The sequence below is a fragment of the Python bivittatus genome, unplaced genomic scaffold (genome assembly GCF_059951505.1).
Source record: "Python bivittatus isolate LINGU-HERP-01145 unplaced genomic scaffold, Pbiv_v1 ctg000330_np1212, whole genome shotgun sequence".
NCBI lineage: Eukaryota > Metazoa > Chordata > Lepidosauria > Squamata > Pythonidae > Python > Python bivittatus.
This window is the reverse complement of record NW_028277058.1, coordinates 49,028,919-49,053,530: the sequence shown is the minus strand read 5'-3', so window position 1 is coordinate 49,053,530 and position 24,612 is coordinate 49,028,919. Positions and strand designations below refer to the sequence as shown.

The 24,612-nt window shown below is 38.3% G+C and overlaps 1 protein-coding gene across 2 annotated transcripts in view; it reads right to left on the bottom strand.

Annotated features, from left to right (window-relative positions):
* The window catches only part of B4GALNT3 (beta-1,4-N-acetyl-galactosaminyltransferase 3), a 108,335-nt gene that overhangs the window by 12,715 nt on the left and 71,008 nt on the right, over positions 1-24,612 (bottom strand). The window contains exons 4-14 of one of the 2 annotated variants that reach the window (XM_088141223.1): positions 20,147-20,242; positions 16,593-16,683; positions 15,242-15,342; positions 12,196-12,263; positions 10,204-10,282; positions 9,398-9,464; positions 7,741-7,884; positions 7,227-7,336; positions 5,391-5,491; positions 4,094-4,173; positions 1,790-2,711 (exon numbers count right to left, since the gene is read on the bottom strand). In XM_088141223.1, the coding sequence (XP_087997349.1) occupies positions 1,790-2,711; positions 4,094-4,173; positions 5,391-5,491; positions 7,227-7,336; positions 7,741-7,884; positions 9,398-9,464; positions 10,204-10,282; positions 12,196-12,263; positions 15,242-15,342; positions 16,593-16,683; positions 20,147-20,242 (1,859 nt within the window). The remainder of the gene's footprint in view (positions 1-1,789; positions 2,712-4,093; positions 4,174-5,390; positions 5,492-7,226; positions 7,337-7,740; positions 7,885-9,397; positions 9,465-10,203; positions 10,283-12,195; positions 12,264-15,241; positions 15,343-16,592; positions 16,684-20,146; positions 20,243-24,612) is intronic. The other variant, XM_088141224.1, reaches the window with a different exon arrangement.

Below are 24,612 nucleotides of genomic sequence, written 5' to 3'. Positions count from 1 at the left end.
CATGGGCGGTTTGCAAAGATAAAAAAAGTATGGAGAAGTATAGTGAGTTGGTGGTGGTGTAAACTAGACTTAGCAATATTTTCTTCTTTTTTCTTACAGCTTATCTTTAATTTCCTTTGCTTACTATTTTTTACTTCTTTTCTGCACTTTGCATTACAAAAGGAAAGAGATGGTTATTTATCTACCAATGTATGTACTGTATTTTAAATTGCATTAACATGTTCTGCAACAGCTGAACAGATGGCATTTCATATGTCAGTAGGCATGCATGTAATTAAATTAAGAAAAACAATATAAAAAGTTCCATAGTAATTCAAGGAACCTCCCCCTGAAATGTACCTAATATCCCAGCAGTATGCTGAAGTGGGAGCATCTCATAATTCATGGCTGACACTAGCAAGGCAGGAAGGAAAAAGTCTCTGTAAACCCAGAGCAGGCACCCACTACTTTCCTGCCTTAAGAAAGAGCATTAAAAAATCTATTGCTCCTAAAGAGATTTTTTTTTCTTCCTAGTGTTTTCCCCAAGGGACAGGTGCTGGTTTTTTGTTTTTTGGATCAACCAAATGTTGATCCATTGGTTGCAACAGGAATTGACCAACCAGCTAGTCACCAGAGCCTGATGTTGTGGGCCAAGAGAGAGGGACTGGCCCAAAGTTACCCAACCAACTTTCATGCCTAAGGCAGGACTAGAACTCACAGTCTCCTGCTTTCTAGCCTGAAGCCTTAACTATTAGGCCAAACTGGCAAATGAGATCTAGGATTTGAGCCCACACATACAGCTAGCTTCTTCCTTCTATCTGCAATAGCCATCCTCTTCTACCATGTGTTCAGCTTTGGAAGAAATGCACATGGAGTGGTAAGGGAGGAAGGGGATCCCTACCTAGCCAATCAGATCAGCCAAATCAACCCTGTGATCAACGTGTTGACAGATGTCACAGTCAGATTGCCCTCACATCCTGGCTAGATTTCTGTATTCTGTAGTAGTTGATCTTCTGCACAATTATATTGTCTGCTAGTTTGCAATAAAACTGTTATCTACTCATAATTGATCCTTGAAGGTTCTGTTGTTAGCTAGTCATTGATTTTGGGGACCAAGTATTTGAAGAGTCAGAACTCAGGTTGAACCTGAGTGAAGTCTGATAACTCATGAGACATTCTGAAGTATCAGTGGGCAACTGAATGAATGGATGGATAGAAGGAGGAATGAAGAAAAATAGTGATGCTATTGAACAATCCTAATCCCTCAGCTGATTGTACAGAGACCCCAAATCCTGCGGGAAGTGCAGATATAAATTTCATTTGTCAGTAGAATGGTTTTTCAACCAGAATTAATATCTTTAGCATACATACATTTTCTTCCTTTTGTGGCACCATGGCATCCTTGCGAGAATCTTCTATCCCACCTTTAGTTGGAGGTATACCTTATTGCATACAGTAACTAGGACTGACCATAGTAAGGTTCTGCACTCTTGTTCAAACTGTGTATAGCTGACTCCTCTAGTTAGCAGTGAGTTCTTACAGATTTGGCTACATGATTCCAGATTTACATCTTTGGCACTGAACAGGTCTGACAATTAGAAATGTCTCAGTAGTAGAAACAAAAGCAAAGATCCCACCCTACATGCCTCACTTCCAAAGACTTCAAGAAAATATCATCACAGTGAGGTCTGGGGTCATTCCTAACTACTTACCTAGGCCTAGATAATGCATCTGCAATCCCATTTTATGTTCTGTACTACACTTCTCATTCTGAAAGATCAGAGAAACTGCAAAAACCCTTCTGTCTTACCCTTTGCTCTTCTGGTTCAGTCTTTTAAGGAATGCTTGAGTGACCATTAAGGCTTCCTTCTCTTTTAAGAGCAGGTTCCCTGAAGTATTGCACTTCAAATCAATCCAGTCTGACCGTAAAGCTTGGAAGTCTACATTGCTTGCCTTGAAAGTCTGCTTCCAATTCACTACTGGATCAAACAAAAAAGCAGGAGCAGGAAATAAGCCATCTTCGTTTTCATCTGCCTCTTCTTCTTCTTCGTCGTCTTCTTCAACTATTGTAATGTGCTTTTCCTTTTGCGCTGCTAGGTGGGCAGAATCAGTCCTGACTTGCTGCTGGGAATCTAGATCCATCCTACCCAAAACGACATTAGCAGCATCTGCGGCTTTATGTTGGGCTATGTATGAATCTACTTGATTAAGCCATTGGTCCTCATGAATAGGCTGTTCCTGGAGACTTGCCTTGCCAGTTTCTTCTTCAAGTCTTTGGGATTCCCTTCTAGCTCTGGTGGTATCTAATGATGCTTTTTTGTTTCTGGTTGCATTAAAGCTTAACTGAGCTTGACTGGGTTCTCCTTCTGTTAAATTTCCATGTTCCTTAACCATCTTCAGCCTTTTGTTAGTCTCCAAATCCTTGCCTCCTTCTTTCCTCTTGGTTGTTGATCTGTGGACATTCCTGTCATGATCAGGAGGGTTTTGAAAGTTTTCGTTGAATATCAGATGTGAGGTCCTTATTGTAGAATAACTTTCTGCTTTGGTTTTATATCTCTTCTCATCTTTCTTCTGTCTCTTTTTGGTAACTGACAAGAGATTCCGATGCTTCTGAGGGGAATCAGCATAAACGTTGCCATATTGTACAGCTGTAATATGATCTTTTTCAGGCTTTATCTCTTCCACTTCTGGATCTGCATACTGAGCATCTTCTAAACTTTCTTCTTCATAAACTGCAAGAAATCATACAGTTACAGAATGTCCACTTTTTCTTTCTCTTATCTGTATTCAATACTCTAAGGCACCTAAATAATTGAATATTAGAAATAACATATTGTATCAAAACTTAGACAATGGAGCAACTATATTAGCAACTATGGCTAGATTTAATAATATGTTGAAAGTCTGAGCTAGTTCTGTATTAACACTTTATGGATATATTTTTAGTTTCTTCAAATGTCACTCATTCGATCACTATTCTGTATATTCTCTTCTGATTCGATTAGCACTGATATATTTTTGGTTGTACTTCATCATATCTTCTGGTTGTTATATTTCACCAATAAAATATTTTTTAAAAAGAAATCATACAGTTACATATCTTATGTCTATTATTATGTCTCCAAATTTTGACTAAACAATGAATTCACCATCCCACCTCATTTTCTGGCTTGCATCAATCTATCCCCAAAGAGCTATTGTTTCTTGAGCTAAGAGATACACAAATGTTTTTGAAGAGTGTTGTAGAAAGTACGAGAGAGGCATTGTTACAAGTTGGGTACAAAACTGAAGTGCTGCAAAAAACTGCATTTTTCATTTGACTACAGATAATGGACCCCGAATATTTATATTAAAGGTGCTGAGTTGCCTACAAAAGCTTTTTGTATGGCCTCCAGAGAGCCCCAAAAGTTGTGGCTTAACTGTAATCCTTTATCTAACAGAAGGGGAAATTTGTTATATATTTTTTTCTTCCTAGAGTACTCATATCAACAGAATTTAATTTTTGTTACATATAAGTTAACGTAAATGAAACTAAATCAAACATATATTTTATTCTGGCTACTCTTCGGAAAGCAGCTTCTAGCATGACACTCAAAAGTAATCTCTCTACCCAGAAAATGTTATGCACCCCAGAAAAATAATAGCCTAATTTTCATTTCCAAACTAGGTATGTTAAAGCTATATAATATATTTCACCCAAAATCTTTGATGGGATTGTACTTTTATTTTTAAGCGTTATTTTTTAAATAAAAAACTAAAATGCAGCTTCTGGAAGGGTGGCCAATTTGCTCATTGTAACAGTGTGGAAATAGGATATTTTCCCAGTATAAATTCTGCATTGGTTGCTGTTGGCAAGGGAAAAAGATGAAGGCATTCTCCAGTTTTCTGTTGATGCAGTTTTTGTATTTTGAACCAAGAAAGATATATATGCTTCCACATGAGCCAAACATCTTGTCCAAATTAGCAATTTATTCACTGTGGATGCAAGAGATAAAGAATTGCCTCTTAGGATTTAATCTATAGCTGACTTTACATTTTGTAAGATTTATCAGTCTTAAAGCACAAAAGAGAGAAAGATGAAACTAGCTTCCACATCTGTCATAAAGATACATGCCTTGTGTTTTTGATTCTTCTTCCAAATCCAAACTTTTCTCTTCTGATGGATCCATTTGCATGTACTTGGAAAATCCATACCTGCAAGATTTATAAGCATGCCAATTACTTCACATTGCCAGCATTTAACATCCCCTCTTACTCTGAAACTTCTTCAGTTTCTGGAGACTATTTTTATACAACCAAGAGAATCAAGTGATAATGATTTTCCCAAACTGTGCCACTTTCAGGCTTCAGACAACCAGTTGTATTCTTTTGTCTTTCCCAAAATACAGGAAAACTACATGTCAGCAAATTATCAGTTGCACTTTTCTACTGGATTGGCTCATTTTTAATGTTTACTAGACAATCCATGACTCGTTGGGTTCATGTTTCAGAGATATTTCCTTACCGAAACAGAATGACCATGGATGGGCAAAAAAGCAGTGGGAGCGGGAGCAACTTCCGACTTCCTGCCGGCTTCCCCATTGACTTTCTTTGTGGGAAGGTAGCAGGGAGCGTTGGAAACCTACCTACCTACCTACCTACCTTCCTTCCTTCCTTCCTTCCTTCCTTCCTTCCTTCCTTCCTTCCTTCCTTCCTTCCTTCCTTCCTTCCTTCCTTCCTTCCTCCCTCCCTCCCTCCCTCCCTCCCTCCCTCCTTTAGTTTAGAACTTCAGTTATAACAAATCCCAGTTATAACTTTAGATTCCTTCTGTGCAAGTTCTTTTTCTACATAGATATTACTTTGTATAGGAAAATGGCAAGTACAGTTACAGCATGGCAAACATGTTGTATTTTTTGCTATTGTGTATGTGCATGTACGTGGGCCTTCAAGTCACTCTTGATTCCTGGCGACTACCTGGAGAAGTCCCTGCTGTTTTCTTGGCAACATTTTCAGAAGTGGCTGAGAAAGGGTGACTGCCTCAAGGTCACCCAGCTGTCTTTGTGTCTAAGGCAGGACTAGAACTCATGGACTCCTGGTTTCTAGCCTGGTGCCTTAACCCACTACCCCAAACTGGCTCTCATTGCTATTGTATACCTGAAGGAACTGATACATTCTTCGAAAAATATTTGAGTATAGATTTGGCATTGCACACATACATATATTCACACACACACACACATACACCATATTGAAGGTTTTTCCTCCCAGATGGATATGATATTCACATAAAAAAGGTTGTGTGAAATTATTTTTATTCTTAATTATTTTGAGAGGGTATCAGTCATTCTCAGAACTTAAGGAGAAATCCAGTTATTGAAAAATATTTTAGCAGCGATAAAAACAGTTATTGGGAGTTGTTGCTGTTTTTTTACCTGTTCAGGTAGAACTCACTTTCCTGGTAGATACATTTGTTAAGTGACTCCATGTGGGTCAATCGAGTGTAGTCATTGGGATATACAAAGGACAGTCGAACCTGGAAATATCCAAAGAAAATTAAGCAGAGTAGTTTGTTGGATGAAGGAGAAATAATGGTGTTAGTCCTAAATCTATAAATTTGCCTCAACCTATTTACATATATATATTGTATATAATGTATAAGAGTTGAAATACATTTCTTTTTGAACCTAGGATAGCAAACATATATTGGTTGTGTCACAAAATATCTCAAAGTAAGAGAAGAAGCAATCATCACTACTAATTACTTATTTGTAATTTATATTTTAAAAATTTAGCATATGCTACTCTAAGCTTGGAAAGGCAATTAATAAATCATTCCCATCATAATATTTTAAAGCCTTTCACCTAAACATTCACTCTCAGAAACAATCATGGAAACATATGAAAGATAAATCAGCCGCTCTGTCATTCAAATATCCTTCAAGGCATTTTTACGGCAAAATTATTCAATTTAGGGCCTTCCAGTGTGTTGCATTTCAACTTCTGTAAGTCCCCAATCAGTTGGGTTGGAGGAAGTTATCCCAAAACCTGAGATATTATTTGATCAACACAGAGACACGCAGGGTGCAACCCTCTACATCAGTGTTTCTCAACTTTGGGTACTTTAAGATGTGTGGACTTCAACTCCCAGAACATGGCTGGCTGGGGAATTCTGAGAGTTGAAGTCCACACATCTTAAAGTTGAAAGGCTGAGAAACACTGCTTTACACACTTATCTGAAGTCAATCCCACGGTGAGCAGCAAACTTTATTTTATAGAATTTTCTAGTTCAAACTTTTCCAGTCTGGTGTGCTCTAGATGCACTGAGAGTACAACTCTTAGAATTCCCAGAAAGCATGGAATAGAGCCATTATGTGAGCATCAAGGTAATTTCTAGCAAGATTCTTTCAAATGGAAAAAAAGTATTTTAAAAAGGGTATGAATTAGCAGTGCATAACTTAATGCTGCAGATTATGTCAATTAGGGTCAGAGTTTAAAAATGTCATGTCATTCAAGTAGTCAAACATGAGAAATAAGAAATTACTCTTCTTCACAATAAGGCTGAAGGTGTGAACTCTGTTCATGAAGAAATAGACCATACAAATAAAGGTAGCCTTACTTCCTGAATTTCTATCTGGTAAGGTCATAAGGCATAGGTTGGTTATGGCTGCCATGATATCTGGGGCATCTCTAAATGCCATACAACAAAATCCCAAATTAAATTAAATATATAAAGTATTCGTTTTAAAATCAATGAAATAAAGTTTTGAAACTGTTGAACAATGTTTGAGAGTTCTCAGCTGGGATCTTGAACTCTTAAGGGTAAAATGAATGAAAAGTAATATTAGCCAAATTTAATGATTTTGTGAGATTTGGGCTTTTTAAACATTTTGGGGGGTGCATTTCTGCTGCCATCATACAAAACTGCATAATGGGGCCCATTGTCACAAAAATTGATGCCTTCTCTCTAAAGCAAGTAGGCTAGGTAAGACTCAAACCATTTTCTTATAGCAGCAGAACAAGCAAATAAAGCTTGGATGGCATTAATTAATGAAAAAATAACAACCCTGCAACTAATGTGAAATACTCAGCAGAACCAGGACCAAATTCCCTAGTAGGCTTCATGATTGTACAACTATTTCTTGACAGACAGCTACCAGATGATACTGTATGCAACCACGTTCTCCCAATAAAAGCCATCCCTTAACATCATCTTCAGCTGGCAATGTACATAAGCTGCAAAAAGACTCGTATCGAGGAATGAGACTCACAAAATTAAGTCCCTGATAGCGGTGCAGTTTGAATCCATTGACCACATAACTTGGTTTGTACGGACATTCTGGAATGATCCTGCGGATCTGGGATTTCCTCAAGAGAGGCACTAAGGAGACCAAAATGAATGAAAAAGAGGCAGTTGCAAAGGCTACATTTCCAAGCTACATTTCTCTACCAAACACTAAGCTCATGCTGCAGGCCATCTTGAATTAATTTACGCCTTCAAATGCTTCCCCAATTGTCTCTGCATGAATATGCATGCACAGCCAGTTTCTTCTGACAAACATGGACAAACATATGCAAAAGCCCACTGTCAGCTTTTGAAACAACTGTGTGAGTCTTGGGACGATCAGATTGCTCCAGAGGGTATTTGGGAGATGAGCTTGGTCACTAGTAGGCATATTTGGTCTTGTTACATATTTATATTTAATTTTTTTAATCTGACTATTCTTGCCCTACTGCTGCATCTGACTTTTACGAGGCGGTCTAGCAGAAAACCTGGATGTTTACATGCATAAATTTTGTCCCGAGGGTCAGCCTTCAGCATGTCAGCTGGATGTTCTGCAGCATCCTGACCATGCAGCATCTGGTTTGCACGAGAGGCTGGTGTCTGTGGGATATGACCAACTTCATCCATTTTCAGAAGAGTTTCATCTAAGGTATAAAAAAAGAAAAGGTAATACAAGTAAAATATAATAGATGGGGGAATGGAGAAATAATTCATTTTCTTAGGCCAGGAGGCAATACTGGAGAAAATCTGACTTCTAGAAATCTAGATTCAGGCTTCTCAGATTGGCAATTTCCAGGTAAACTGGGGCTGCAATTCAAAAATTCTCAGTTAGTATATCTAAGGATCCCGGGATAGGAAATACTGCCCTATGAAATTCTATGTACTCTTCACTTTGCCAACACTGGAACTTCAATGTCACAAGAAGCAAAAGATATGGGGCACACTTCAGGGCACCTCTTTTCCCAGATGCCATGGATCCATAGCTTTTCCATGCACCAGAAACACATACAGCACAGGGAGAAAATTACATCAACTCTGACCAGATGTAGTTACATTTTCTTCCATTATTTCAGATTTGTTACTCCATCTCTTCCACTCTGTTCTTCTCACGCACTGTTCCTGTTGGAGAAGGTCTAGACCTTGCTGTAGACCTTGCTAGAATGACTCATTACCTCATTACATTTGGACTCTCACAATGCCATTTGCTAGGGTGCATTTGAAGACCACATAGAAACTGCAAATGGTCCAGAATGAAGCAACTCCTGTGTTGCCAGGTGCTCAGTGCTATGACCATGTGACATGAATTCTGTGGGCCTTGCATTGATTATCAATAGCTTCTGGGGGCAAGTCAAGGTGCTAATTTTAACCTATAATGCCCTATATGGCTCGGCATCTGCATAGCTTCAGGATCACCTCTTCTAACCAGATGTGACCTGAGGTAGCACTCCCAGGAAAGATTATTGACAGTGTCCTATTTGTGGTAAGTAAGGGCCAGAGGATGCCTGGAAGTGTTGTTTCTCTGCAATAGCCGCAGTCTTCTGGAATAGCTTCCCATTGGAGGCAAGATTGGTCCCATCGCTAATATTAGAGAAGCTAGTTACAACCAAGTTATTCTGGAGATGAACTGTGACATCATCAGAGTTGGCTATATGATTTTAATGTAACTTTATTTCAAATTTAATTGACGATGAAAGTTGAATTGTTGTACTTTATAATTGTTGTGAACCACCCAGTCATATGATGCAGCAATGTATATATTTAATAAATAAAATAATATTTAGATGAATAAAAGTTTCTCTGGTGCTCAAAACATTATAAGGATGACAACCAGGCAAACCTTTCTGAGAAGTATCTTCCACAGCTGGCATAACATCATCCACAAAGGCCTTCTCCTTAATAAAAAATTATTTCCTCTCATTTGGTAGGGGCATATGGCAAAGGACTTCTGAAGAGGGCCTTAGTCAAGAGACTATAATGTATAAAGCAGTCTATATTGCCTCTTGACACCCTGTGAAGTCTATCAAATATGTAAAAATGTTTAGAAAGCATCTGTTTTCTATATGCTAGCATTAGTGACAAAGCATTTCAAATAAAAGAGGTAATGAAATCAGAGAAAAACTGCTACCGTTATTAGCTTTGTGGCATAGAGAGACTCACCAGCATAAAGGGAGAGGAATTGAGAATCAATAATTGCAAACTTGGCTTCAAGGTCATTCAGTCTCCACTGAAAGAAGAAGAGAGATGCATATGGAATTTATACATTTGTTAACTGGAAAGAAAACAGAGATTAATCCAAATGCACCTTAGCTACTATGACCTTTCAGAAAAGAAAACCAGGAGATTTACTATTTACTTCTGGAAGGTTGCTGCAAACATCTTTTGAGCTGTGTTTGACTTTCCAGGCTACAATTTCTGATCAACAAGGTCAAGGAAACTATTTCAGAAACACTATGTACAGTCAGTGACTGAAATACAATTTGATTTGAAATTTTAGGTCTTGCTTCACTCAGCAGGAAAGCTCTGCAAAGTTAATGGTAGAAAGTACTTGAGTGCAGTTTCAAATAAAACTCCTTAGAAAAGATCATATTTTCATTTTTCTTAGGAGGTTAAACTTTGCATAAGAACATGAAAGTAACAGGTCCTATTTGGGTCTCTGGGATGTAATAAATAAAAAGGCAGGATGTGAGATATGTGCAATCTTTTCTTTATTTTTTCACCCTTGAGTATCCTCCTCCTCCTCCTCCTCTGGCTTGAGCATTTTGACTAACGCATCTACCTGAATCAAATTGTATATACAATGAAATTGCTATTAGTACTCACTTCATGTACTGTATCAGAAAAAAGATGCTTTCTCCAACAAGTAGAAATGCAAAAGTTGATCCATGAAATGTCTATTGCCAGAACAGCTCTTAAGCCAAATCCCTGTATAGATAACCAAATACAAATCTATCTAGTGAACTTACTGCCACTTCCACATGATCTGTTCCTTTGTCATCTTGTTTGTGTAGAACTTCAAAGTAATATTTGTTTGCAGCTAACAAACTGTGAAGGGAGAAAAGAGATTAAAAACAAAGTATGTCTTTTGCTATCAATACAGAGTATTAGAGGTATTGAAAATGAAAATGACAATTTGGACTACTTTCTTGTCAAGAAAACAATAAACCCACTTGTTCAGGGCAATGATGGGATGAGTTTCTTCCAAGAAAAACCCATGTGGGGCAGGATGTGGGGCAGTTTTCTTTGCATCTTTTCTCAATTCATCTTTCCATCTAAGGGGTCCAATTACTGGGCCTTTCTACAGTATTTGGGGCCTCTAGGCAGTAAAGTCAAACCATCAATCAGGCATAGCAACATTATGGTAGGCTAATGGAGAAAAGCATACTGTTTCCTTGCGTGTGCATGCAGAGTAGCCAATCTTCAGATGACTACGGTGTCATGTGATTATGTGAATGCATACTTGACATTTGAAAAATGTGCAATTAAAGCACAGCAGATACTTTTTCCCCACTGCTGTGTTAAAGCACTAGCCAACTATTCCTGAGTCAGCAGAAAACGACGCCAGCATGGCATCCAGTGCCCCTATTGCCAATCCCTATCTGCCTCTTGCATCTGCTCTGTGTCACTGCTGAATGGAGTTGCCCTGATAAAGCATGAGCAGTGTGTGATTGGTTGAGTCCTCTGGCTTTGTTGTCCTTCCTCTTCTGCTTTCCTATGGTTGGTAGGAAAAAGATCCCCACTATTGGTGCTGCAGGATGAATTGGGAGATCTGGCCTCTGTTTTTCATCTCTAGGTTTCTTCTTGGGCCAATCCTTCTATACCCCATTCTGTCTTTTTTCTTTTTTGGTGCCTTCAAATCAGTACTGACTCCTGGGTACTGCCTGGACAAGGCCCTGAAGCTTTCTTGGCAAGATTTCAGAAGTGGTTTGCCCTTGCCTCCTTTTTCCTAGGGCTGAGAGAAAGCTATTGGCCCAAAGTCACCCAGCTGGCTTTGTGCCTAAGGCAAGACTAGAACTTACGGTCTCCTGGTCTCTAGCCTGATGACTTAACCATTACACCAAACTGTCAGAAATGAATACAGTAAACAACCAAACCACAGACTGGAGTTATAAAGAGAGCTGAACCACAGCAACACTTTATTTCAGATTTTTCTTCACTTCATTTCCTTTTGGGAACACAGGCTAATTTCCACAGCCCTCCATGTTGTCTTTGGTATGGAAGTGGTGGCAGGATGGGCCCATCCTTCCAACATTACACAGGTTCAGCCTTGCATTAAATCAGAAGAGTTCAAACACTCACACTACAGCCAGCTAAGCAGTTTAACTGTACTGGAAAATTCTTACAGACCACCGACACAGCACTGCTGCATCTAACAGTCAAGAGAGACAACAGCAGAACACTGACAGACTAGGGATTGGAGGGAAAGAGGCATGTCTGCATCATTCTGAAGTTAGCCTCTGATGAAATGGGTGGGGAAGCATAATAGATTTCACACATCTTGTGCCTGCCTGCTCCTGAATGTGGTTGCCTTAAAGGGGGAAATACTCCTTTAACACTGATACAGCTAAGGATGACTTAAACCTATCTCATTCACAAGTTGGGCATGAGATGAGGGCAATGTCAAGGAGAATAGGTGGAAACAAGATATTGCCAGGATTTGTTTATGCCATGGTTAGGCGCAAATGGGGGAAAAGCCCAAGGAAAAGGATCAACAGATGTGCAGAAAATTGTACCACTGGCCACTAGGGAGCACTCTGAAATTATTTTGAGCAGCTAAAAACTCCACTTGCAAACTTTTTGAAGTCACAGTGATTTAGAATGATTTAAAAAAATATACACACAGTGATGTGTATGAGAGATTTGCAGACTGAGTTTAAGACGGGAAAGAAGATATGGCTAATTGGCTTGTATCCAGTTGAGCAATGTACAAAATGGAATGAAGATCTCAGCTTACTCACTTCACAGGTCTTGACTTTTGGCTCCTGAATTTCCCAAATTCACCTGGTGCTGTCCACTCCTTCCCAGTCTGAACAAAGATACAAAATGTCCCTTTTATGTTAGGCTTCAGTCACACAAAGCCGCAACTCATTTTTTCACTGGGTAATTGTGTACTTTCAACCACAGATTAAATAATATAATATAAATCTTCAATGATTGTTAAAAAAGTGAATGCTCTTGATTGCTAATTGTCTTGACCTTAGAGACAGAACAGCATTGCTATCAAAGCTGAGTGAGAGATGTAAGAAGAAATGAAAGCTATGAATGGAAGAAGGTATTCAGGTACCAGATTTGCAATTTGCTACAGTGTCAGTCTTGGCTGTCCCCCATTCAGATGGGTGCAATGTGGTTGTGACTGAGTGAATGGGGCCAAAAGGGGAAGGAGAGAGGCCACACAAAAATTATGAACTATAAGTATTGAATGAATGAATGAATTAATTAATTAATTAATTAATGAGTGAAATGAGACATTTCCAGAGCTGACTAACACAGACAAACAGCATGAAAATTTTAGAAGGCAGGATAGCATGCTCTTATACATTTTGTTTCCAATTTTTTTTATTTTAAAAGGTAAAGAAACTTACTTTTAAAATATCCAATTTCTAAATGTAACTTAATATAAAGATAATCCATAAATCTTAAATTTATATCATTCTGGTTATTTTTCATTATTATCTTCATTTGTGTAACCCAGACTTCTGGTGAGGACTCAAGGTGAACTAAATGTCTCTGAGGGAGCAGAGATGACACTGAGGTGAGATCAGCAGCCCGAAGGCATTTTCTGGCCAGAGAAATCTCTCTGGATAAAGGAGAGATTGTGAGATTGCCCACATGCACTCCAGACAGCTGCTCCTCATGAGTAAACTGCAGGAACTGAGGTTTCTACAGGCGGCTTGTGAGATGAGCAGCTGGGAGCCAAGGGATTTCCATCTAAGCTCACAGTTGCAATGTAGCCTTATGGACACAAAGTTCTGCTGAGCCTCATTTCTTAATCACTTTTGGAAATTGCTTATTAATTGCTTTTCAATCATTAAGAACCTTTCAATCAACAACATGCACCACGTGAGTTTACTTTAATCCTTTGCAAAAGAAGTTTTAAAGAGAAGTTTAAGGACATTTAAAAAATCTCTTTTTTTTTTTAATAAACTGCAAAAGGGTGATTAGAACATTGATTTTGGAAAGTTACAAATGGACTAGGGGTCCAGATAGATTTGAAATAAGATTTTCAAATCCTTCCCCTGGGAAAACACTATTGTTATGAATTCTTGAAGGAAAACATGATAAGATGGGAATTTGAACATTGGACACTAGAGGGAGCTAGAGACAACTAAAAGTTACAATTAAAGGGGAAGAACATTTAACTTGGACTTATTGACACAGAATGGAGCAAAATAACATGGGATGTATTTGAGGGTATTATTAAGCAACGGATCCAGAAGTTGATCTTGAAAGTGTGGATAGGTGGCTTACGGGAGATGTTGTGGAAGAGGAACAAGTTTGCCAGATGGGACTGGGACTGATATGAACATGGATTTGAAAATGTTGAGTGGCAAACCAAAGCAGTGACTTGGATAACTTTCTTCTATTGGATTTACAAAAGAAACCTTAAATTTCTCAAGGATTTTGTAAGAAGGGACAAAGAAAAAATGAAAAGAAAACAAGCTCAAGGATATTATTTGAAGGAATAAAAGATCATGATTTTAAAAAGTAAAAGGAAGGAATATAAAGTGGGTCTATTTGATAAAGGTTAAAATAGATATGTTTTTATTCATTTGTTTTTTATTTATTTATTCATTTGTTTTTTATTTATTTATCAAACTTATCCCTACCCATCTCCCCCCAATGGGGGACTCTGGGTGGCTTACAACAGATTAAAACAATAAATAAATATATAGTTAAAATTTATAAGAAAACACATGTGGTTATTTCTGGCAATCCTTAATGGACTTTTGCTGACCACGACTCAATGATGAGGTTATAAGGATCTGTTTATAGCTATGAGATATGGGATGAAGAGATTGTTGTATTTTAAGAGAAGGCGATAAGTTGTTAAAATTGTTTATACTTGTTGTGATGAAGGGGGAAGTTCTTTATATATTTCTTTTCTTTTTTCATTGCTATACTTTTACTTTTTTTCTTTTTTTCTTTTTCTGTACTTTCTACTTTTTTTGTAGTTTGTATTAGTTTTTATCTGTCTAACTATAATATTTAATAACATTATTATAAAAAGAAAGAATTGGCACTAAATACCAAGTCCATGTTCTCCAAGAAGAGCCCACTCCTGGTTCCTGCCATATCTCCTCTTCCCCATCACCACTGTTAGGTTATTTTAATTTGGAAACTATGGCGAGATTTTTTTACCTAGCTTTTACTAGGTTTTTACATTCATTTGTGTAATCCAAGTATTACAGAGAGATTATTTTCACAGTTTGTCACTAAACCTTGGCAGCCAGGGGCAAATGAGGAAGTAGGCTTGGGAGCCCATCAAAACTAGACTCAGAACCTTCACGGCCCTTGAATTAATACATCCAATATGTAATAAACATATGTGGTTATGAAATGTTAATACTATACTCAATACGAGTTGTGCTGTGATATAGCCCCTTAACTCTTCTGCAGTTCTGTGTCACATTGGGTGATGGTAGGTAGTAGGGTTAAATAGGAAATGGTTTAACATTGTTTTCTTATTTGGTTTTTACAGCATTTCTCATTTTGTGTCCACCTGCAGACCTGACAGCTGGTATCCCTGGTCTCTGTAACGGTCCCAGAAAATTGTTAATGCGCTCTGGGATACCATTCAAGACCATATGACAGCTGACAAATGTAAAGATATCATGGTTGAAATATTAGCTGCTATCAATTTTATATTGATGTATTAAAGTTGTGTTGATTTTAAATGCATAAATTAATATTGTAGTGCCACACGCTTTGTGTAATATGAACAACCAATTTCCCCTTTTTCTTTGAAGCAAACGTTATACATGAAGTGAAGAACTGGTTAGTCACCTTGCCTACGCTGGCCATCAGTTGAAGTTCGGAGATGTTTTTTCCTGGACTCAGCCAAAACTCGGCATTGTCATCAGACCCAATCGCAAACTGAAACATACCTAAAGAAAAAATCCTGGATTTACCTTTAAGAAATATTCAAAAAAGATGGGAAATGGTGTTCCATGCCAGTGGAAGCGGAATGAATTCTTCCTTATCAGCAAATGTGGCATTATTGTAAACAGCTAGAAGCACATGGGATTATTCTGCATAATCCAAGATTCTTCATTCTTCCACATTTTTCTGTTTTCTCACTGAAGGAAGCTACCTGCCCTGTGCACTTCAAAGAATTAAAATGCACTGTGCTAGTTATAATTACATTTAGCCTAGTTTTATATTATATATACAGCAAACAACTAAACCACCCTTACCATTAAGAACTCAAAGAAAAAGGACTGTGAGTTTGTTGAGGCCTATATGAAATATCTCTTTAATATTTCACACAGTAACAATTTGCAAAAATTGGAATAAATCCATAGCAGTACAAACAGTTAAAACTTGCGGTGCATATCTGCACTCTTAATAGATATTTAATAGAAGCCATTTTCCTGATGTGTATTAATACTTGATTTATTTTTATCTTTTATATTTTGACCATCTACCAAAGACGTCTAGGAGCACTTATTGTAAAAGCAATTTTGCCAAGTATCCATTTCCTCTTTAAGGAGCTTCAAACACAGCTTACCATCTGAAGCTTATACAGAATTGCACTACATTTGGTGAGGAGTGTAAAGTTTAAACAGAAAAGTAAAACAAAAGGAATGTAAACAACAGAAACTTCAAGGGTAATAATAGAGAGTGGAGCAAGAGGTGATAAACTTAAAGCGCTATCTCTGTGCACAGAAACCTGCGTTAAGTCCAGGCCTGGGTCAAACAAGGGATCTGCAATAAAAAGGACTTTGATGCAGTAGATTTAAGCGTATTTATTTATTTATTTATTTATTTTTATTTATGTATATATCACATTTTTCACTACCTATCTTGTTAAAAAATTACTCTGGGCAGTTTACAGAGAAGATAAAATCAGTTAAAATACAATATAAAAACAAATAATAAATAAATTCCAAGAATTGATGGAATTGGCAAGTAGCTCAGGGAGGGATATGCTAGATCCATGGGATACGTTCTGCCATGCTCTACATTTCTACTCAGCAGCAGCTCTGAACTCCTATATGGGCCTGGACAAGGGAGTAGCAAATATAAAGCAAACATAAATAATGTTATTAAGAAGCTATGAAAGTATCTTCAGATCCAAATTATTCCATTCTGGTAAAGTGATTTGTAATAGAGCCAAATTTTACTCTTCCCTTACCATCCTTGTATGGATGCAGGTAACCAAATATCCGCAACCCGTAGTTTTTCCATTTTGGTGATACTGCTAGCTTCTTCAAAGTGGTTCGTGTCTAGAAGTATAAGAAAAAGCAAATGTTAGAATTATTAAACTGAGCTGGAGGAAGATAAAGGAGTGGAGTCAAAAGGACAAAGAGAAAAGGTTAGGAATTCTGAAATAAGATCAGGACTATTCAAGGAAACAGAGCCTGGGCAAAAAACAACATAAACCATGTGTTGTTTCATGTCCAGGCTCTGTCTCCCTGAATAATTAGATGTTTAAGGGCAGTCATTTTTACAAATATAGTTTTGCTATCAGCACCATCTTTGGTTTTTAAAGCAATAAGCAATTTAAGTGCAGTATCAGCACCAACTCAAAGCAGAGGACAGAGCAGCCCTTAATAGCCTAAGGAAGGACCAAACCATCATCATCCTCCCAGCAGACAAAGGCCGAACCACAGTTATTATGGATAAATCACAATACTTGCAAAAAGCCAAAAAGTCATTAGAGGACAAAGGAACCTACATCCCAGTCAATACCAACCCAATACAGAAAGTAGACAACCTAATCAAGAGAACCCTTAATGACCTAGCCAAGAAAGGCCAAATCACAAAAGAACCGTGGCAGATGAAGAGCAGTAGAGCCATCCTCCCACATTTCTATGGATGACCAAAAATACATAAGCCCAACATACCTCTCTGACCAATTGTATCTTTACCAGGGACTCCAACCTACAACATAGTGAAAGAACTGACAAAAAAGCTTGGACATCTCACAGAGAAAAGTGAATATTCTATCATCAACAGTGCCTCCAGAAAATCAAAGATGTACACATAGATGAAGATGAAATTATGGTCTCATTTGATGTCACAGCACTCTTTACATCCACAAACCCAGAACTAGCAAAAGAATCCATATCAGCAGTACTGCACAACACACCCGACTTAACCAAATACACCCAGATCGAAATACCCAGAATCACGGACCTCATCAATCTCTGCCTCACTACCTATTTTCAGTCTGATGGACAAATATACCAACAAATCAAAGGCACACCCATGGGATCACCACTGTCAGGACTCATAGCAGAGATTGTTATGCAACGCCTAGAAACTATAGCACTTCCACACATACAACCTAAAGTATAGATCCGGTATGTAGATGACACCTTTGTTATAATAAAAAAAGAACAACTACAGAAGACACATGAAACCATCAACAACACCTTCAAAGGAATAAAACTCACCAGAGAGGAAGAAAACAACATGTTACCCTTCCAGGACATCCTCATCAGCAGAGGAAACAACAGCAGATTAGAAACCCAAGTCTATCAGAAGACTACCCATACTAATCAAGTACTCCATTACCAAAGTAACAACCCAACCTCCCACAAGAGGAGCTGTGTAAGAACATTATTCAAACAAGCATAAACGCATTGCAACAACCCAGAACAGCAGAAAAAGGAAACAGACCACCTATACAACATCTTCCAACAAAATGTATATCCACACAACTTTATCAAAATGTCCCTGACCACTCAACCTACTGCAACACAACCAACACTATGAAAAGGATAACACTGCCACACATCAGAAACATCTCAGAAACCACCAACAGACTATTACAACCACATGGCATCTCTGTAGCACACAAACCAACTAAAGCCCTCCAAAACATCTTAAGTAAACCAAAAGACCCAGTGGCCCAAGAAGGAAAAACAGGAGTCATCTACAACATACAGTGTAAGGACTTAACAACCACTATGTAGGACAGACAGGCAGAAGACTAGCAGAGCATATCCATGAACACCAACTAGCAGTCAGAAGACACAGTGAAAACTCCTTAATCTCACAACACATGGACAGACTTAACCATAGTTTCAACTGGGAAACTGTCAGCATCTTAGACCAAGCTAAATCCAAAAATGCGAGGGAATTCTTGGAAGCTTGGGATTCAGACAAGGCAGCCATCAACAGGCACATAGAGATAAACAACATCTACACACTATTCAAAAGAGACAATAAAAAGGAAAACAAAAGACCAGAACATCTCCTCACCAGCAATCATCACCCAGATAAGCAGAGATTAACACCAAGATTATCACCAGACATACAATAAGCAGTAAACAATACCCTAATCGAAGAACTACCAGAGGGAAAAAATAAAACAAAAATAAAACAAAACAAAACCCACACTGGCAGGGCATGCAACTGTATATAAACAGAGAGCAAACCCCACTCCATTCTAGCACTGAAGATGTTACCTAGCCAGGCAATGAAACATTTGCAAGAAAACAACCAAGCTCAGAGAACCCCAAGGACTCCACAATTTCAGTGCAATTTGCATATAACATGGCAGTGCTGATCCCAAAGTATCAACCATAGCAGCGACTTTAGTCCCATAATTCTGATTCTTGCCAACAAGAAATCTATTACAAACTAAGTTTAAAAATATAGTAACTATGTCCAAAAGCCATGGTTAATTAATTAGATTAAGAACAAGCTTAGCCTAAGCCTAGACCTGAACCCATTCCAGTTTGCCTGCCTCTGTTTCTTATGCAGGCAAAAGATACTTGGAAATATTTGCTTGCATATTCTTCAAACTCATGCTGTCCAGATCTGATAAACTAAGATTAGCCTTACCTATATTTTGCTAGAAACAATTCCAAGAGCAAATCATAATTATGAAAATATTTTGTGTCAGAAAACCATAATCATAATTAATTTAGAAGACATCCTAAATTATCATTAATCAAGAACTGAAGTGCAGATTTTAATGTCCTTACTGCAGATGGTAAGAAAGTCAGTGAAGAGCAACCAAGACCATGGGGAGGTAATAAAAACTTAGTTTATTTGTGATGTTTTAACATGGGTATTGCAAAAACTTCCCTCTATTTGATTGCACTCAAAAGTCAATTTTGAGTGGCCTGTTGCTATACATTTTTTTTTTAAAGCTGGTGGTTCTTTGTGGTAACTGTGGGAGCTATCTTTGTGAATGTACAAATCCTCTTATGGTAGCCAGTTAATTGGAATGCAAATGACATGCACATAAATTTCTAAATGTGTTCCCAAATAAGAAAAGCTTGCCCACCTCTACACTAATTCCATTAATTTTGTGGGTTTTGTGGGGATTTCTAAGCCATTCTGGCTTAGAATGATTTGTGAAACTGTGTGAATCTAGTCATTAGTCAACAAACCATGATTTAGAAAATCCTGAGTTAAGTGGGCCCAACTACTATTGGAAGATAGAATCATTTGGTATAAGAGGAGAATATCGGCCTAAACAGGTTCAAGTTATCCTACTTCACACATTATATGAAGACCCAGCTCTCTGAAGAAGACTCTAATGCTTTGAGAGGATGACCTCCTGTGAGGGTGGCTGGACTCAGTTACAGTGGTGATGAGTGCACCGTTGGAAGACCTGAAAGACCAGGTTAGGGACAGATTGTCATGGAGAAAATCTATTGATATGGTTGCTAGGAGCTGAAAACAACTTGATGGCACATAATCAATCAATGGTCCTAAAATGATACTCACATGAGGATACAAAGGAAAGTGAAGATTTCTCCTCAATTGTTCAATAGATCCACCACACCAATCTTCAAAAACATGAAGATTGACTTGACCTTGGAACTGCAAACACATGAAAATGCAAGAATTCTTGTTATCTAATACCCGTATAGCCTACACATTATTTTACAACTAAATGGCTAAAGCTTTACAAAGTAAATGAGATGTTCAGGAAAATTACATGACATCCTCCATGAAAACATAATCTGGTATGGATGATTACAAATTGTGATTCCCACCCTGTGCTCTAGGGACAACCGGTGGTCCATATTGGTACTGCAAATGGACCTAGCACCAAAACAGATTCTTAAAAAAAAAATGGCCAAAATTTTGTGGGAACCCCAAATCTGGATATTTTAGACAGGAACACAATAATCTGACTTAACTCAGTTTGATACAAATTTGTTCCTGCAGAAACCAATTGGGTAAACTGTGTGTGCTGGGTTCCTGAAGGTACTGCCTTGCCAATCTCTGTCTTATATGGAGGCCTTTGAACACTATGGATGGCAAAATAATGCTCTTATTTTGAGGAAATATTGGGAATTGCAGTTATAGATAGATATGCCTTATTGTATTATATATAACATAATAAATCACATTTCCTCAACATGCTCTCCTCCAGAAGTGTTGGGTCTGTAGGCATGTCTTATACCTGTACTAGCTGGGAATTTCCCCAGAAAGCTCAGATGAATCAATAAAAGCTTGGTTATCTCTGTAGAACTATGCTGTTTAGCCTTGATTCTTCAATCTAAGTAGTGCATTCTCTGAAGAAATTGCTCATGCCCACTTCTCTCTCTCTTTCTTCTTGGTGCAGAACCAAGCCACTGGTTCCTCAATTACTTTATTTGACTCCATTCAAATAAGTAATTAGAGTAGAATGGATCCGTTAGTTTTGGCTTCAGTTTCTAATTTTAGCTGGACTCACAGCAGATTGGAGAAAGAAGAGATTTAAAGAGCAAACTTGATTAATATGGAATGGCAAATGCAGTACAACTGTGTATGAAAATCCAAAGGTGTGGGGATTAAGTTATTTGGTGCACATAAGTAAGAAATTACCTCTAAGTAATGTTGAAGTTCATGGGAACAGCTTCCTCTAATTCTATTAAGGACTTTAACAAGTCTTTAAATATGGTACTGAATGCAGTGACACTGGAGATGACCTGATAGTGTCTATTTTGTCAATTTGGTTCAGCTTCAGCTATACTAAACATTTTATTGGAATATGCCAATGATTTTCTAAAGCAAATATTACAAAGTGTAAATTATGAAGGAGACAGACAAATAATTGAAAATACTTATCTAACACTAAGATCAGTAGCAATTCCCTGTTGTCAGTAGTCTCCATAGCTTACTCAGCTTTGTCCTGGGTAACGGCTGCAACAACCATATGCAATTTATTAAAAGGGTAAGTGGGCACAATACAAGCAGGGATATAATCTAGGGATTTCAAAAATCCAGAATTATGCCAAATTCAGTGGAAATTTTAACTGAAGAACTTTATGAAGTCTTGTCTCGTCTAAGAGATCTCCATCTAGATTTGGAATCTCTATCTGTTCTAAATGTATGCTAGGAAACAACTAAAAAATTTACTCTGGTGAACAATGATTAGTAAGTAGATTATTTTACACCACTGTTTTCATTCCTTGGTTTCTTAAAAAGCAGTCTGTGATTATCTTATCTTATTCCAAATTTCCATTGCCAAGAATAAGAACAAAGAAGCACTGCCATGCGCTGAACTGCTTAGAGTCTTCGAGGAAAAAAAAATTCCCTTCACCTCACACCAGATAAAGGGAAATCAAAGTTATGTATATTCATATTCAACAATGTCCTTATCTCAAACTGTGTACTTCTGTCTAGCTGTATGCAAAAAACAAAACAAAATAAAATAAAATCCAAGTGATTCCTGTAAGAGGCAGCTACAAAGCTGTCAAACTAACTTTCTCCTTGAAGGACCTTCTAGGGCAGTTGAAGCCCAGGAAGAAGGGTGAGACAAGAGTTTCTTTCTTAAAAATGGTAAAAAAGATTGCCTGCAAGCTCCACAGAGTTGCATCATGTTAAAAAAAAAAAGCTACTTTTCCTGCAATTTCAGATACACTAGAGTTGGACTGAAAATATACAGGCTCCACTTACGGACATTACCAACACCCTAGGAACATGGTTTTGAGCTGGCATTGAGTCCTAGTGTAGAAGTGTCCTGACTTTTATTTGTAGGCACTGCTGGTTTCATGTAGTCATCAGAAATGTACAAATCAGCCTGCAAGCAGGAGGCACAAATAGTTTGATCCTGTTTTAAAAATGGACTCCAAGTTATCACTTCTAATGCCCAGTTCCACTTTATCTGGAGAATAGATTTGCAGAACAAAGTGAGAGAACAATTGCCAGATCTTGTACTGCCTGCAAATCACTAATCACTTCTACGTACCAAACCTTTTCTAATGTCACAAGCTCCCTCCAGAGAGATAAGGAACTCATACAACATGTTGCTGAAGCAGAAAGCGATTGTGAAAAGAAAAAAAAATGGAGAAGAAGGTTACTGAGGACATTTCTTTATTCCACATTTTCTAAATGACCCTCAGAACACTGACACAGTTGTAGGTCTTTATGATACGGAAACAATCTAGTGTGTATTTCAGATTGTGGTAAAAAATGAAGAAATGTATTCCCTTGAAACATGCACATCCACTTCTATAATATAAATTTTATTTATTACATTTATGCTCCTTATATTTTTTCCTAGTACAGTGGTACCTCGGTTCACGAACGCTTCTGTTCACGAACAATTCAGTTCACGAACAGCACCATTCGCAAAATTTTGCTTCCGTTCGTGAACTCCGCATCGGGTGACGAACATGACCCGCGGCCATTTTCCCTGCTGTGACACGTGGTCGTGGCTTCCTGTAGGCGAGATCGCGGTTGCAGACAGACCCTGGCTGTGAAGCTTTTTGGGGTGCTTTTTAGCATGGCTCCAAAGAAAGTGCAGAGCAAACATGGTGGTAAAAAGAAAGTGCAGAGCAAGAATGGTAAGAATAAGGTTTTGAAGAAAATAACCATTGAATTGAAGAAGGAAATTGTAGAAAAGCATGAGCGTGGTATTCGTGTGACTGATCTGGCCTTGGAGTACCAGATGGCGAAGTCGACAATCTCGACTATTTTGAAGAATAAAGATGCCATCAAAGGAGCTGATGTGGCAAAAGAAGTAACGATGTTAACCAAGCAGAGGACACAAGTGCTGGAAGAGGTGGAAAAACTTTTGTTAGCGTAGTTGAATGAAAAACAGCTGGCAGGTGATAGAGTTACTGAAGCTATGATCTGTGAAAAAGCCAGGAAATTGCACAGTGATTTACTGCAAAAAAAACCCTCTACAAGCACAACAAGTGAAGAATTTAAAGCCAGCAGAGGCTGGTTTGGTAAATTCCGCAAGAGAAGTGGCATCTGCAGTGTGACAAGACATGGTGAGGCTTCCAGTTCTGACAAGGCTGCTGCAGAAACCTACAAGAAAGAATTCACGGAATTCATGAAGGCGGAAGGATACGTCGCTCAACAAGTGTTCAACTGCGATGAAACAGGGCTCTTCCGGAAGAAGATGCCAAACAGAACCTATATCACGCAGGAGGAAAAGGCACTGCCGGGGCACAAGCCCATGAAGGACAGATTGACCCTTTTGCTGTGTGCAAACGCAAGCGCCGAGCTGAAGATTAAGCCACTACTGGTCTTTCATTTCCAGAGGATTATGCAGTGCAGGAAAAAACAAGTGACATTAGACAGATTTTTCGCCAAAACTCAGCCTGCAGCTAAGAGACAAAGAAGAGAGGAAACCCCTGAAGGAGATCTCCCCGATGTCCTTTTGGAGGGGGACTCTCCCTCCAAACAATAACTGCCTCCCCACCTGCCTTCCTGTCCTCCATGCCAGAAGTCGCCTCAAGCAAGGTTAGTGTTCTCTCTCTTCATACTGTACTGTACTGTACTTGGTTTCATATTTTTGTGGTTTAAAAAAAAATACATATGGTTCAGAACGGATTAACCGTATTTACATTGAACCTTATGGGAAAATTTGATTCGGTTGGCGACCAAAATTGGTTGGCGACCACATTCGTAGGGGTCAGAATGGATTAACCGTATTTACATTGAACCTTATGGGAAAATTTGATTCGGTTCACGACCAATTCGGTTCGCGACTGCAGTCGTGGAACAAATTAAGTTCGTGAACTGAGGTACCACCATACAGTATTTCAAGACAGTATCTATAGTTTGCCATCACCCACTGGGATATTGACTCTTCCCAGCTCTGCTTTTTTTTTCTTCATTCTACTCTTCTACAAGCTGCATCCAAGCTCCACATGACCATTCTCTCTTCTCTTCCCTGCAGATCCCCAGCATAGAAATGTAGCATCTAAATCTCTTGTGAATATTATGGACTCTATCTGAAGTCAGTA